General features: G+C 34.6%; 1 protein-coding gene across 15 annotated transcripts in view; it reads right to left on the reverse strand.

The window, feature by feature from the left end:
* Positions 1 to 15,362, reverse strand: part of KIAA1841 (KIAA1841 ortholog) — a 50,500-nt gene that overhangs the window by 18,894 nt on the left and 16,244 nt on the right. For all 15 annotated transcript variants that reach the window (XR_004300305.1, XR_004300304.1, XR_004300306.1 and 12 more), the window contains 6 exons: positions 12,925 to 12,983; positions 10,562 to 10,722; positions 7,222 to 7,308; positions 7,002 to 7,112; positions 4,818 to 4,941; positions 4,053 to 4,205 (listed from right to left, as the gene is read on the reverse strand). Coding sequence is in view for 12 of the 15 variants with exons in the window: in XM_032410911.1 (XP_032266802.1) it covers positions 4,053 to 4,205; positions 4,818 to 4,941; positions 7,002 to 7,112; positions 7,222 to 7,308; positions 10,562 to 10,722; positions 12,925 to 12,983 (695 nt within the window). In the remaining 3 variants the exon portion in view is untranslated. The remainder of the gene's footprint in view (positions 1 to 4,052; positions 4,206 to 4,817; positions 4,942 to 7,001; positions 7,113 to 7,221; positions 7,309 to 10,561; positions 10,723 to 12,924; positions 12,984 to 15,362) is intronic.

Raw genomic sequence — 15,362 nt, forward strand, 5'->3', positions numbered from 1 at the left:
ATGTCAGGTTATCTTTGTATGCTGAATATTTTATTTAAAAAATTGTTTGTAGAAATAATTTGAGGTGTAGAATAATGTTATTTTCCTCCAAAGAGAATTTTTACTGCTTTTGCCAGGTGCCTGGGAACAATAGCAATCCAAGATGACCTTAAACCAAGTTCAGGACTTGAGATTTCCTAGGCCATGCAACTGAATCAAAGCCAGTTGCTGGCTGGTTGCTATCCAGGCAAGTAATAGTTTACTTCTGATTTAATCTTATTTTCTTTGGATCCCAACAGAAAGTGTAAGGGTGGGAATGTTATTCATTTCTATCTCCATCCTCCAGACCTTGGACCCTGACTATTACCCAAAATTCTGATAGGGCACCTAAAGATCAGCCCAGCCCCTTAGCCACTTTTTCCAGACTGGAATTTGCTCCCTGGACAAAAATGGCCCTGAATGCTGGCTCCCTTAGATTTCTATCATTTCCTGTACCTTAACACTACTTCCTCATTATCTTATTAGCTCTTTAATGCTTTTAATATAATCTTTATATTTCATTCACCTTTATTAGTTGCCTTTTGATGGGAGAAATGGTCTGAATTACTTGGTCTGCATTAATAGAAATATAAATCACCATATGAACTATTTAGATTTCACTTAGCCTAAGAAATCACCTCAACAATATCCATGATGTCACATACAAGATTTATCATACAGTTTAATTACCATTTATTCCTCAACTGTCTCATGATGAATGGAATATAAGGGGTTAATACAACTAGTAAATAGACAATAACAAGACAAAGAGTTACAACTTTTAGAAGTATTATTTACAACAATGTGAATGTGATAGTTAAAACAGAAACATCATAACCACAAAGAAATGCAATGACTAAAAATCCTATTACTGCAAAATATAACATAACTGTGAATTAATAAACATCTTGGGCCTATCAAAGCTAAGCTATTCCATTTTGCTTAACGTGTCATACCCTATTTAAATTGCTTTGTACGCAAAGCATCTACCTAACATTAAATACAAACATTATGTGGGTAACATATTACCTCACCAATAAAATTTCTGACTAATCAAAGTTGGTGATTAATTGCAACTATAACAAACTACCTTCCAGCTAAAATCCCATGATACACCATTTCAATAACATTCATGCTAATACCCCAAATTCCTTGGTCCTAAATCTCATCAGACCCATCTGGTAAAACCCCAAACTGGATGAGCTCAATGACCCATTGTCTCCATGTTTGCACCCAAGCAGCTTAACGCTACTGGAGAGAGTGACATAAAAGGCATGTTGGATTTCACTGCAAATTTATGATTACCAATCTCCAATGGGCTCTCAAATTGCTTAGTAACCTACAACCTTTCTCTGGAAAATTCACTCTCATGTTTTCCAAAAAGACTATTTCAAACCTTTGATACTTCCTTCAAATCTTAGAACCTTCCCTCTTCCCCCTCATTCTTAGCAGATGGCTTTTCCTCCTACTTTATAGAGAAGAAAGGCATTAGACTGGAAAAATGTATCTAAATGATAAAAACACAATTTTACTAATAACTGCAACCATCCTACTCTTTCTCTACTGTTACAACAGAGGAACTGCCCTTCCTCTTGTCTAGACTAATACTGCCTCATAACCTTATACCATCAACCTCTCTTCAACTAGATCCTTCCCACAGACGTTAAAAAAAGATCTCTAATATTTAAACAAAACAAAGCAGAAACAATAACCAAATACCTACAATGTAATTACTGACTTACCCTCTCCCTTTCTCAAATTTCCCAAAAGAGCTGCTATTCACACTGTCTACATTTGTTTCTCTTCCACTCACTCCCTCCACAACCCATACCAATCTGGCTTTGGGATCTAGCACTTCACCAAAACAGATCTTCACACATGAATTCCAGGTTACCAAAGTTAAAGGACACATTTCTTTCCTTATTTTATCTGACCTCTTGGCAGTATTTGGCATCATGGACCACTTTCTCTTTCTTCAAATACTACTCCTTTGATTTTCATGACAACATCCTTGGTTTTCCTCCTATTATTCCTGCTGCTCCTGATCATTGTCTTTTGCAGGCTCATGCTTTGCTATCCAGCCATTAAATTCTGGGAGTTTCTCTAGGCTCTGCTGTAGGCTCTCTGATTTTCTTATGCTCACCTATACTTGCTGGTTTCAATTCTTACTTATTTGCAAGAAGACTTAAAATTATCACCTCTAGGTAGCCAATTCTCTGAGCCCCAAAACACTCTTTGCCTGGTTGTCTTCTAAAACACCTCAATCTCAAAATGTCCAAAACAGAACTCATGAGCTTCTCTCCAAACCCAATTCCCTTCTTGTTTCCTTAGTAGACAGCACTACCACTATCCAGTAGCACAAGCAAGAAACGGAGTTATCCTGGACTTCTTCCTCTGTGATATAATCCATCAAGCCATTTCAGGTTTACCTCCTAAATACTAAATTCATTTCTACAACCTTAGGCCAAGCTATCATCCTAAGACTATGCAGTAACTCCTCTCATACCTGACTATACTTAATACTCCCAAGCCATTCTCCACACTGCAACTGATCTTCAAAACCCGAAATAAAGAAAAAACATGGCCTACAAGGTCCTACCCCTGCATGGCGCAACACCTATCTACCTCACCAGCCTTTCCTTAAACTATGTGTGTTTTCTCTAACAGGCAGTTTTGTTCAGTCTCTCTCATTCACTGTATTCCTTTTGGCCTTGGTATTCAGAGAGAAGTGCTCTTTCCCTCCTCTTTGCCTCACATACTCATACCCACCCTTCAGATTTCAACCAAATGCCAACTCCTTGACTTCAATGCTCAGGTCAGAGCAGCCTATTATAGACATTTATGGCCCTGCATACTTCTTCAAACATTTCTTTGCATGCTCCCCCCCCCCCAATTTTGATACTACTGCATGAACTATAAGCTCCACGAAGGGAGAAACTATCTAATTTTACAGAAATTAGATTATTCTCTGCCTTGCACAGTGTGTGACACAACTGTGGTGCTTTATAAATAACTGTTGTATGGATGAGGAGGAGGAAGAGCTTTAGGTTCTTTCCCTCCACTGATGAAATTTAATTACATAACATCTTCAAAAGTGTTAGTGATCAAGGACCCTAACCTACAGCAATACTCACATATTGTACCAAGATACATGTGTAAGGACATTCATTACAAGACCATAATACCATCAATCTGGAAACAACCTAAATGTTCATTGATAGGAAGATGGTTAAATAAATTGTGATATATGCACAGCTTAAGATATTACACAGCAGTAAAGAAATGATAGAAAGATAACCTAGGTATATTGTTGATTGAAAAGGGCAAGTTACAGAAAAATATGAACAGTATGATCCTTTTTCCAATATAAAAAATTGCATAAATTTGTGCCTGAAATGTATAAAACAGGGGCGCCTAGGTGGCTCAGTCAGTTAAATGTCTGCCTTGGGCTTAGGTCATGATCTCAGGGTCCTGGGATCGAGCCCCACATAGGCTCCCTGCTCAGTGAGGAGCCTGCTTCTCCCTCTCACTCTGCCTGTTCCCCCTGCTTGTGCTCTCTCTCTCTCTCTCAAATAAATAAATAAAATCTTAAGAAAAAAAAGAGAAGGGAAGAAAATATTTTTTAAAAAATGAAATGTATAAAACAAAGTCTAAAAGGAAACCGTTAACTGCCTCTGAGGAAAGATGCAGAACAAGGGAGTGGTGTAAAGATGGACTTCTACTTTTCACTATACTTATTTTTGTATTGTTTGAAGTCTTTCCTATATGAATGTATAACCTTTAAGCTTTAAAAACAATAAAAGGGGAAAAGATTAAATAAGTGTTAGTGAGCACTGTAACTACAAAAGGGCAGCATCCAAAATTTACCTTTGCAGGGGCACCTGGCTGGCTCAGTTGGTGGATCATGAGACTCTTGATCTTGAGGTTGTAAGTTCAAGCCCCATGTTGGGTGTAGAGATTACTTAAAAAAATAAAATCTTTTTTTTTTTAAATAAAATCTTTAAAACAAACAAACAACAACAAACAAAATTTACCTTTGTAAGCTGAGTGGGATCAAACCGAAGAACCTTTTGGTTACAGCAGGGATAAATACCAGTGCCAATAGTACTCAGTGAACTTGCTGTAGTAGGATAAACCACTGTTTCTGAGTGATATTGACAGTGTGAAAATTCTATACAGAGAAAAGCCTGAATAAAAGAAATATATAAAATCAATTATTATTCCCACAATGAAATTATACATCCCAAAAAACTTCACTCAGGACTACAGAATGTATGTTCCATTTATTTTTTAAAAAATTTTAAAAAGATTTTATTTATTTATTTGAGAGAGCGAGAGAGAGCATGAGGGGAAGGAGTGGAGGGAGAGGATTTTTTTTTTCCACTGAAAAAGTAGATTTGGTCACTTAAAACCTGTTGATTTTCTAAGAATTAGGCAAGGCATGATTGTTTCAGCAATGAAAATAAAAAGGAGGATGAAGATAGTAAGAGAAACAAAACCAGATGCAAGCAATGTTTCATAGTCTGTTTTTGCCACTAGTTTCTTTAAAAAGATGTAAGATATTGTCCAAACACATCCAAACATACTAATTAAACAGCATATATTAAAAGAGCCTGCTATGCTGGGCATCTGGCTGGCTCAGTTGGTACAGCATGTAACGCTTGATCTCGGGGTTGAGTTCGAGCCCCGCATTGGATGTAGAGATTACTTAAAAATAAAATCTTAAGAAAAAAAAGGGTCTGCTATGAATGTTTGCAGAGCAAGATATTAAAAAGAAAAAGAAAAAAAAAAAAACTCACCTGATAACATCTTGAACAAGTTAGCCAGTTGACTGTTCCCCACAAGCGCCAATATACATCTCTCCAAGATTTTAATTCTTCAAAAAGACTATTCAAATATTCATGAACATCCCAAGTCTTATCCCTGGGGAAAAGAGCCTCAAATATTATATTATTTTACAAGCAAGTAATATAAACAATTTTTTGTAGGCAAATGTTTTTAAATTTGTGGCTTATTTCCAAAAACATTCCCCAAATGATAGCTGTGGGATGGACTACATGGAACAGTAGAAAAAATTTCATTTGGGAGTTTGTTTATTCTCTTTTTCTGTGGACAACAGAAAAAGATATGAAAGATTGAATGCCAAATTATTTTGCTAAACTAAATTATTTTGCTAAGCTATTTTAAATATGGTTTGAGCAGGCTAACAGTTGGGATGATGATGCTAAACAGAACCTTTATTCTAGGTTACTAATCATTGGTGATTCTAAACATTTCTTTATATTATTTTCAAAAGGCATTCTCAAGTAATTGAGTAATACAGTAATATATAATCAGGTCTTGGTAACACATATTTTGAAGTTAATATAAACTTAAAAAATAGCAAAGGCTTAAAACCCTATTTGCTATGTCCATATGTAACTCAAGTTCTTATTTTTTTCCAAGTCCCTTAATCATTTGAACTTTTGCTACCTTGTCCTTATTCAACAAATAACAAAATGTCATGACATTATTACAAACTGCATAGGCACATCTGTTTTAATTAAAGACAACTGAAAAAATGTCATCAACATCTGACCTACAGGAAAATACTTTAAATAAAACAACAAAAATGGATGTTGAAGTCAATATCAATTTTTTTCACTTAGTTAATAGTTATTGCTGTCAGAATGGAAGTGCTTTCCAAAAGGTGAAATCAAGTCTCAAGACAAAAACGTATAAAACCCCAGGTGCTTATAATAACTAATGAAGATTCCCTTGATTATTGTATGAAGAGAAAAATGAAACATTTTAAACATGACGGTGAGGGGCACCTGGCTGGCTCAGTCAGAGGAGCATGTGACTCTTGATCTTAGGGTCATGAGTTTAAGCCCCATGTTGGGTGTAGAAATTACTAAAAAAATAAACATAAAAAAATATTTTAAAAATAAGCATGACTGTGCTATTAATAATAGGGTCAAATGTGTTTCTTATGTTTTAATGTTTAAAATATGAAACTTAACATTTATACTGTTTTTTCCTTTAACAAAAGTGCTGTACATTTTTAACATAGAAAAAAAGGACAAACAAAATTAAAAGCATCCATAATACTATCACTTAAAGGTAACACCACAGTTTACATTTTAGTGAATTTTTCTAGTTTTATGACTTTTTTTTCACTTAATTCACCACTAACAACTTGCTACATAAGTATATATACTTCTACAACATTATTCTCAAAGGCTGCACATTAAGAATTGGTTAGGCATGTTTTATATGGATATACTACTACATGGATATATTTTAGTTCATTTAATCATTTGGATGTTTCCCCTTTTTTTCCTATCTAAACAATATAGCAATAAGTGTTCTTGTTGAATGCTTTCACAAATCTAACATTACCTCTTTGGATAAATTCCTAGCAGGTATTTATTTATTTATTTTTATTTTTATATTTTTAGAGAATATATACATTTCAGAATTGTTGCTTTTCTGAGATATTACACCAATTTACAATATTCTTCCCCCAACTGAGAATGAGAACTGGTTTTGAACTTAAAGGGGAATAAAAGAGGACTATATATTGATGGAATACTGACAAAGTATGAAGAATAAATAGATTATGGAATATCCAGTTCTAAAGACAATTTCCTCATTCACCAAAATTTACCTGAAAATAAATTTGATTCTCTGTCAAATTCAATATAACATTTTTATAAATAAAATCAGTTAGTGAAAAGAAATCATTTTAATGGCACTGACCAGAATATCTTTCAAGACTAATGCACAATAATTTTTACTATTTTAAAGTTTAAAAATATCATGAAATTTACTCAGTAAACAAAATACAGCTTTTACAAAGCTTTGTTTTGAAAGCATCTTTCTAAGTCAAAGCTGGATCACATTCAGAAAAAAGTGTTATCCTATACCCTGTAAAACTAGTTATGTTTTTAGAAAAACACTATTAATTCACATTTAAAAACTGTGTTTTATTTTCACTGCACCTTATGTGAATGTAGATAATATTTCCATGTTGATCCACATTGATTTTTCCAGGAATGCAAGGAATTCTTCTTTCTGTTTCTTTTGTTAAAAGTTTCTTACACAAACAGCACCTATAGCACAAAGACACAAAAACATCCAAGAAGAAAATTTAAGATGTAGTAAAATTAAACAATTTAGCTGCATTGTATAGAATACCAAAAAAAAACCACATCACTGTACCTGTATAACGTCGCCGCATTATTCCGGGAATCTGGGTTCAAGTACTCAGGATCAAAAAGTCTCTCAATCTTCTTACAAAAAAGTTTACTATTAACAACAAATGACCAACAAATTAATTTTCTATTATTTACATTACTAAAGTTCCTTGATAGTGATGAAAATAAACGCTGACCTACCTGCGTATGTAGAAAATAAAATTAATAAATCCTTGGAGAGACTCTCTTTGGGAATTTATGATATATTTATAGTATTCTAAGTAAATAAACCTACTAATGATAAATGCTTAATCAAGAATGTATTTTCACAAGAATATCTGTTTGGAATATTCAATATTGAGGAACTTGAAAACGTAACAATCCTGGGTCTACCAATAACTTGGTATATGATCTTTGGCAACTACTTAACCTCTCTGAACCTTGTTTTCTCATCTATAAAATGGGGTTAATAATTCCAAACTCACAAGGTTTTATGAGGGTTAAATGAATAGGGTTGTAAAGAGTGCCAGATACAGCATTAAGCATTTGACATATATTAATAAAAACTTTATTATAATGCATAATGTGACTAAACTTTAAGTCTTATGTCATTAAATCAACTGTATATCCTGAGGCCAGATCTGGATTTAGGATATTAACCCCATTTTCAAGTATATACCAAAAAAATATTATAAAGCCACTGGAATTAAGACAGTGTACTACTGATACAAGTATAGACAAAGAAATCAATAAAAGTGGACAGCTACATGCAGAAGAATGAAACTGGATCACTTTCTCATACCATACACACAAAAAAACCCTCAAAATAGATTAAAAATCTAAATGTGAGAGCTGATACCATAAAACTCATAGAAGAAAACATAGGCAGCCTAATTTCTTTGATATCGACCTTTGCAACTTTCTTATAGATACGTCTCCTTAGGCAAGGGAAACAAAAGCAAAAATAAATTATTGGGACTACATAGAAATATAAAGCTTTTGCACAGCAAGGAAACCATTAACAAAACAAAAAGGCAACCTATGGAATGGGAGAAGATATTAGCAAATGACATATCCAGTATGGGGTTAATATCCAAAATATGTAAAGAACTTATTAAATTCAATACCAAAAAACCCCAAACCAATTAAAAAATGAGCAGAGGACCTGAATAGACACTTTTCCAAAGAAGACATCCAAATGGCCAACAGACATATGAAAAGATGCTCAACATCACTAATCATCAGGGAAATGTAAATCAAAACCAAAATGAGATATCACCTTACAAGTGTGCGAATGGTTAGACTAAAAAAGACAAGAAGTGACAAGTGACAGCAAGGGTGTGGAGAAAAAGGAACCCTTGTGCACTGTTGGTGGGAATGTAAATTGGTGCAGCCACTGTGGAAAACAGATGGAGGTACCTCGAAAGATTGAAAATAGAACCACCATATGATCCCGTAATTCCACTACTGGGTATTTACTAAAAAAGAAAGAAAAGAAAGAAAAGAAAGAAAAGAAAGAAAAGAAAGGAAGGAAGGAAGGAAGGAAGGAAGGAAGGAAGGAAAGAAAAAGAAAGAAAAACATTAATTTGAAAACAGATATGCACCCCTATGTTTATTATAACATTATTTACAATAGCCAAGATATGGAAACAACCCAGGTGTGCATTGATAGATGAATGGATAAAAAAGATATGGTATATGTATATACATAATGGAATATTACTTAGCCATAAAAAGGATGAGATCTTGCCATTTGTGACAACATGGATGGACCCAGAGGGCATTATGCTAAGTGAAATAGAGAAAAACCAATACCATATGATTTCACTTATATGTGGAATCTAAAAAACAAATGAATAAACAAACAAACAAAAAGCAGAATCAGAGCTATAAATACAGAGAACAAACTGATGGCTGCCAGAGGGGAGGGAGGTAGGGGAATGGACAAAATGGGTGAAGGAGAGTATGAAATACAGTCTTCCAGTTATGGAATGTGTAAGTCATGGGATTAAAGGCACAGCACAGGGCATATAGTCAAAGGTATTGTAAAGGGCATTATAGGGTGACAGATGGTAGCTACATTTGTGGTGAGCACAGCTTAATGCATAGAGTTGTCAAATCACTATGTTGTACACTTGAAACTAATGTAACATTGTGTGTCAACTATATTTCAATTTTAAAAAAAGAAAAAGAAATCAACAGAACAAAATGGAGAGTTCTGAAAGACATCTCCCATATAGTCACCTGATTTATAGTGAAGGTGCCACTGCAATTCAGTGGAGAAAGAATGGTCTTGCAAGGAAATCTCACCCAGTTCCATAGTTTCAAGTCTATCTACTCTTGTATTTCTATTTTAAGCTCTGACCTCTGACCTAAATTTCAGACTTTTAAATCCACCTATCTCTGCTATCCTACCTGGATGTCCCAAAAGTATATTAAATATATCAAATAATCTTAACAAGACCCAAACCCATATCCTGATTCCCGTCACCCCAATCTCTCCTCTATTAATGGCACTATAATCCACTGAATTGCTCCTTAAACCTCAACCTAGTAATTATCCTAGGATACTCTCTCTCCCCACATTATTCCATCTGAAATCAGTCAGATCTCTCTAATAACACACTCTGGATACATCTACTTCTTTCCAGCTCTTACTCTAGTCCAAACCCTTTCATCTCTCACCAGACTACTGCACTAGGCTCCTCATTGGTCTCCTTGCTTCTTACATCCTTGCAGTCTATTGTCCACAGAGCAACCAGGATGATCTCTTAAAAACAAATCAGATCATGCCACTCCTCTGCTCCCATTCACATTAAAATAAAGTATACCCTCTTTGCCAAGACTTAATCAGCACCTAACGGATATGACCACTGCTGATCTCATCTCATACTATTCTTCCTCTTTATAATAAGGCCTATCTTAATAATTTTTAACATAATTCACTAACACAATATGCTCATATGTACATTATACAAAATAATTTAAGTACTAATTTTTATCTAGAGCCATTGGCTCTGGATAAATTTTACTTCATTTGAAATAAAATAGAAATTTTTTTTTTTTTAAGATTTTATTTATTTATTTGACAGAGAGAGAGAGACAGTAAGAGAGGGAACACAAGCAGGGGAAGTTGGGGAGGGAGAAGCAGGCTCCCCGGAGAGCAGGGGGCCCGACGCGGGGCTCGATCCCAGGACCCTGGGATAATGACCTGAGCCGAAGGCAGACGCTTAATGACTGAGCCACTCAGACGCCCCAAATAGAAATATTTCTAAAAATATTCTATAGAATATTTCACTAAAATGAAATCGAAATGTATTTCTTCTAACAGGAATATTTGGTTAAAAGTTAAATTTAAAAATTACCTTCTAAATTTATCCTTCTTGTCCTTTAAATCATCAACTTCATTGTGTGTGAACAGATCAGCTATACGTGTAAGAAGATTTGCGTTAATACAGTTCATGTTGCATGGGGTAGCTACTATGGCATTCATATTTTTGTGGCAATACTGAATACATTGTTCAACCTAAAAAAACACACAATAGAAAATGAATGTTGAAGAGTGGCATAAAGGATGATGTCATGTCAATACCTTTCAGAGATAAAATTCATTAAAAGCTTGATTCACGGATTGCTAGGTACTAACTGGATTTTGTCCATCTGAGTTAATTTATATTGTTCCAAAGTAAGCCATCAGGCCATGTTTGTACACATACAGAGCTAGGAAAATAACTTTCAATTTTCTTGGCATATTTTAAACAATAATGCAATGAGCATCTTTCATAATTGTGGCAGGTATAAATCTTAGTCCATAAACTCCAGTACATAAGATATGTGACTACCTATAACTAGATTTAGTGGCAATATTAAGCCTCTACTTCTCTGAGAAGCTAAAGTATAATTTTAGTCACTTCAGGGTTTTCTCAGTTGTGTTGTGCCTGCTTCCTGACTTTCCTCCCCTTTCTTCAACCTGAGGTATATTTATTTACTTTTTGAGGTGGATTTGCATTTTGCGGAGTAGCACTGGCTAATCATGTATTTTCCAAATATTTTGTTTCTGGCATAAAAATTATGCTTTAGGGCTTAGACTTCAAAACTCAAAGATTAAGGACTCTTTTCATCTCTGCTTTTTTCTGTAACCCTACCCTGAAGCAATTAATACAACTAAATGGGGAACAACTAAGGAGTAGGAAGAATACAGAGAACTAGTAAAACCCCAAATAATCAAACAAATTTCACATCTGTTAATATAGCAAAGGAGTACTCTGCCTTAACACAAACATATATAAACATGTGAATGATTAAGAAATTTATTAAATAAAAAAACAAATATATTTAATGTCAGAGCCTGATATGTGCATGTATACATTGCGCTTTTACATTTTATCAACTACTCTTAAACAATAGACATTAGCATCTGGTTTACACATACACAGTTATATTAATAGTTGGGTATTTGTTTTTAATTCACTGAATTATAAATGAAAGACACAAATAAGTAAAACATGCTTAAAGAAATTACTTAGTGAAACAAATATATTCCAATTAATTTTCACTTAATTTGGTTTTAGAGCAAAATCCCTCTTGGACTAAAGCTAATTCTGTTTAGTTTCATCTAATACAACAATAAGCTATTCCTTGAAGATAAATTGTTTGCTTTATAGGCATAATATACTAATGATACATAGTAGTCTAACCCCTTCCCCACAGAACAAGAGCGGTTTATTCTAATGGAATTGTAAACAGAAAGAGTTAGGGATCCCTGGACTAGGAAAGACAGACAAAGCTTTCCTGACACAAGAGAAGTCATGTTAGGCCCCAAGCTATTTTCTGTGATCTGTGCCCTACTTGCCCAAGCACACTTCTTGCAGAACCTCCTAGGAGGTGTCAGAGTTATAAAGAAATACAAAGACCTCAGTAGTTAAGAATTTTAAGGGAATCAAGGGAATGTAAAAACTAACAGTCTCCATCGGGCTTGGAAATAGCCTGACCATATCAGAGACAACAAATTGGTGGTAAAAACTCCCAATGCTGGTTCCAAAGTAAGCAAGGCCGTGCATTCCTAATGGAGATAACAAACCCATGACACCACCCAGTTTATGCCCATAGCCCCTTCCCCTCTTCCAGTTACCTCTGCTTCATTATAATATTAAAGTATCCACCCTGGGAAGAGCCCAAGCTTCATTAACATAGCATAGGATGCCTGTACCTTATGCCCCCCCCCTTTACCTGCAATGACAGGGCTCCCCTTTATGAATATTCATCCTAACCCCTAAATAAAGGAACTTCTCACCCCTGCTTGGGGAGTAACGGCTGATCTCCTCATTTGCTGCAAATAGCTTCCTTTGTCTGACAACTCCACCTGATGTAGTCTCTCACCAATTAACTCACCAAGAAGCAAACTCCTATTAGTTCAGTTACAGAATCACACTCTTGAATTAACAACTGTTTTAGTAGGATGTCTTAAAAATTTCTAGACACTTTAAGGAAAAATCAAGTTGTATGTTAAATTAAGCATAGGTGAATAAAAAAGCTTGGATCTTTTTTTGGCAGAGGGAGACAGAGAGAGAAAATCTTAAGCAGGCTCCACGCCCAGAGTGAAGCCCAATGCAGGGCCCACCCTCACAACCCTGAGATCATGACCTGAGCCAAAATCAAGAGCCAACGCTTAACCAACTGGGCCACCCAGGCACCCTGAAAAGAGCTTGGATCTTTTAATAATACTTACCAATGAATCCATTTTCAAAAACTCTGAAGAAATAAGAATTGAAATGACATTTCCTGGCTCTAAAAAAAAGAAAAAAAAATTAAATTCTCCTTTTGATTTGTACCTCAACCTCCTCAGAACAGGCTCCTTCTCACCTTAACAGAGGACGTTACATTTTAAGAGCGATTTAGTATAACCTTACTACATCATATAGCTTAGATACATGAAAGAAAGAAAATGCAGTGTTAAAATATAGGGTATAGAAAAAAGCACATAGTAAATCTGCCCTGGAATTAGATTCATAGCAAATAAAAAGATTCCAGCTAAAGATATGACACATGCAAACTTTTCTCCTTAACTAAATCAGAGATAATTAAAATTGAGACTATAATTCATCACATAAAAAAATAATCGTGAGAAAATCTTCTAAACAATTAATGAAAGCACTTGTTATTAGTGAAGTTATTTCAAAAGCAGTACAATGCTTGTTACGAACAAATATTTAATCAAAAGATTCTGAGAGATAATATGAAATTTACTATCGCAGAAGTGCTCAGTTACTTCCTAAAGGCAGGCTGAGGTGGGCCTTGAGAGGCATAACCAGGGAAAGGAGAATGCCAGCTAACACTATTATTTTGGTAAACCTAAGTCATCTCCTATGAGGTATATTTAAGAAAGGAAAAAAAAAAAAAACTATGATTTTTAGCATTATAGTACTAAGACAATCCTTCTAAATAAAGGACTATGCAGACAGCGATTAAAATAAGTAACCCTAATCTTTGTTTAACTATTACTTCCAGGTAGGGACGCCTGGGTGGCTCAGATGGTTAAGCCTTTGCCTTCAGCTCAGGTCATGATCCCAGGGTCCTGGGATCGAGCCCCACATCGGGCTCCCTGCTTAGCGGGGAGCCTGCTTCTCCCTCTCCCTCTACTGTTCTCCCTGCTTGTGCTCTCTCGCTCTCTCTGTCAAATAAATAAATAAATAAAATCTTTAAAAAAAAAAAATTACTTCCAGGTTAAAGGCTCTCAAATAGCAACTGTGAAGAGAGGAGGGAGCTAGTGAAAATTCTCTCGGGGAAGTGTAATATAGCCCATTCCAGCTAAGACCCATTGTCTGAATTATTAGAAATCTGATTAAGCATTTTGGTAGTTTTCCCAGTTAGAATAAAGATTGTTTTTGTTTATTTATTTTTAAAATATTTTTACTTATTTATGTATTTATTTATTTACCAAGCACACATATGCACACGCAAGTAGGGGGAGGGGCAGAGGGTGAGAGAGAATGTCAAACAGACTCCTCCCTGAGTGCGGAGCCCAACGTGGGACTCAATCTCACAACCCAGAGATCATGACCTGAGCTGAAATCAAGAGTCAGATGTTTAACCAACTGAGCCACCCAGGTGCCCCTAAAGATTGCTTTTATAAAAGTCTATGTTTGTAGCTACTGATTGCGGAGTGACTGGTTTTGCTCCACTTCTTTTATCTTTACTATATGTATAAATATGCTGGATCAAACAATATTTTTTTCTGCCTGCATAACTTGATTTTTTATTTTACATATACATATCATATCTGGGTGATCTGGAATCTCGACTCTGGCTGAAAATTTTTATTTGGCAATCTTGTAATTTTTATTTAAGAGCCACTAGAACCTTTTTTCCATTAATTTGGTCACTAAAATGTAATAAATTATAAATTTCTTCAGAAAATTTTTATATTGTCACTATAGATTTATTTACTAACAAGATTAAAAAAATATTTTGGTACTGCTATAAATAGCAAACTCTAGTACACAGAAAGACTTTATTAAACCACAAGTGTGATTTCCTATACAAGTCTATACCCAACTAAAGATTACTTATTAATTATTCTTCCTTTCATCTAGAACACTGGTTCCAAACTTTTGATCTTAAGACCTCTTTTTTGTTTAGATGGTTTATATCTATCAGTACTGACCATATCATAAATTAAAACAGGGAAAAATTTAAAATATTTCTTAATTCCTTTTAAAAGAATAATAAACTCATTACATAGTAACATATTTTATGAAAAATAACTATATTTTCCAAAATACAAATTAGCAAGAAGAGTAATACTGACATTTTCTGCAAATTTCTACCATGTCTGACTTAATAGAAGGCAGCTGGATTCTATCTGTTTCTACATTCAATTTGTGGGTAGTCTTCTCTGATGTTACATCAAAACTCAACAACTGATAGTTTCTTTTAAAGGTTAGTTGCAATGGAATCTGAAGTCATATCAATGAACTTCTCCTGTTCTGTTATCTCAAAGTCAAATGATTTATCTTACACTTTGAGTGGATCTTTAACCCATGCATGATTTTAACACGCATTGGTCATTTGGAAACTATTGGTTCACTGAGTTATGTGGACCTTCCAAATGTTGAAACATTTCATTGTATAATATATATATATATTAATATATAAAAATCGCACTTG

This window comes from Phoca vitulina, unplaced genomic scaffold (assembly GCF_004348235.1).
Source record: "Phoca vitulina isolate PV1807 unplaced genomic scaffold, GSC_HSeal_1.0 scaffold12, whole genome shotgun sequence".
NCBI lineage: Eukaryota > Metazoa > Chordata > Mammalia > Carnivora > Phocidae > Phoca > Phoca vitulina.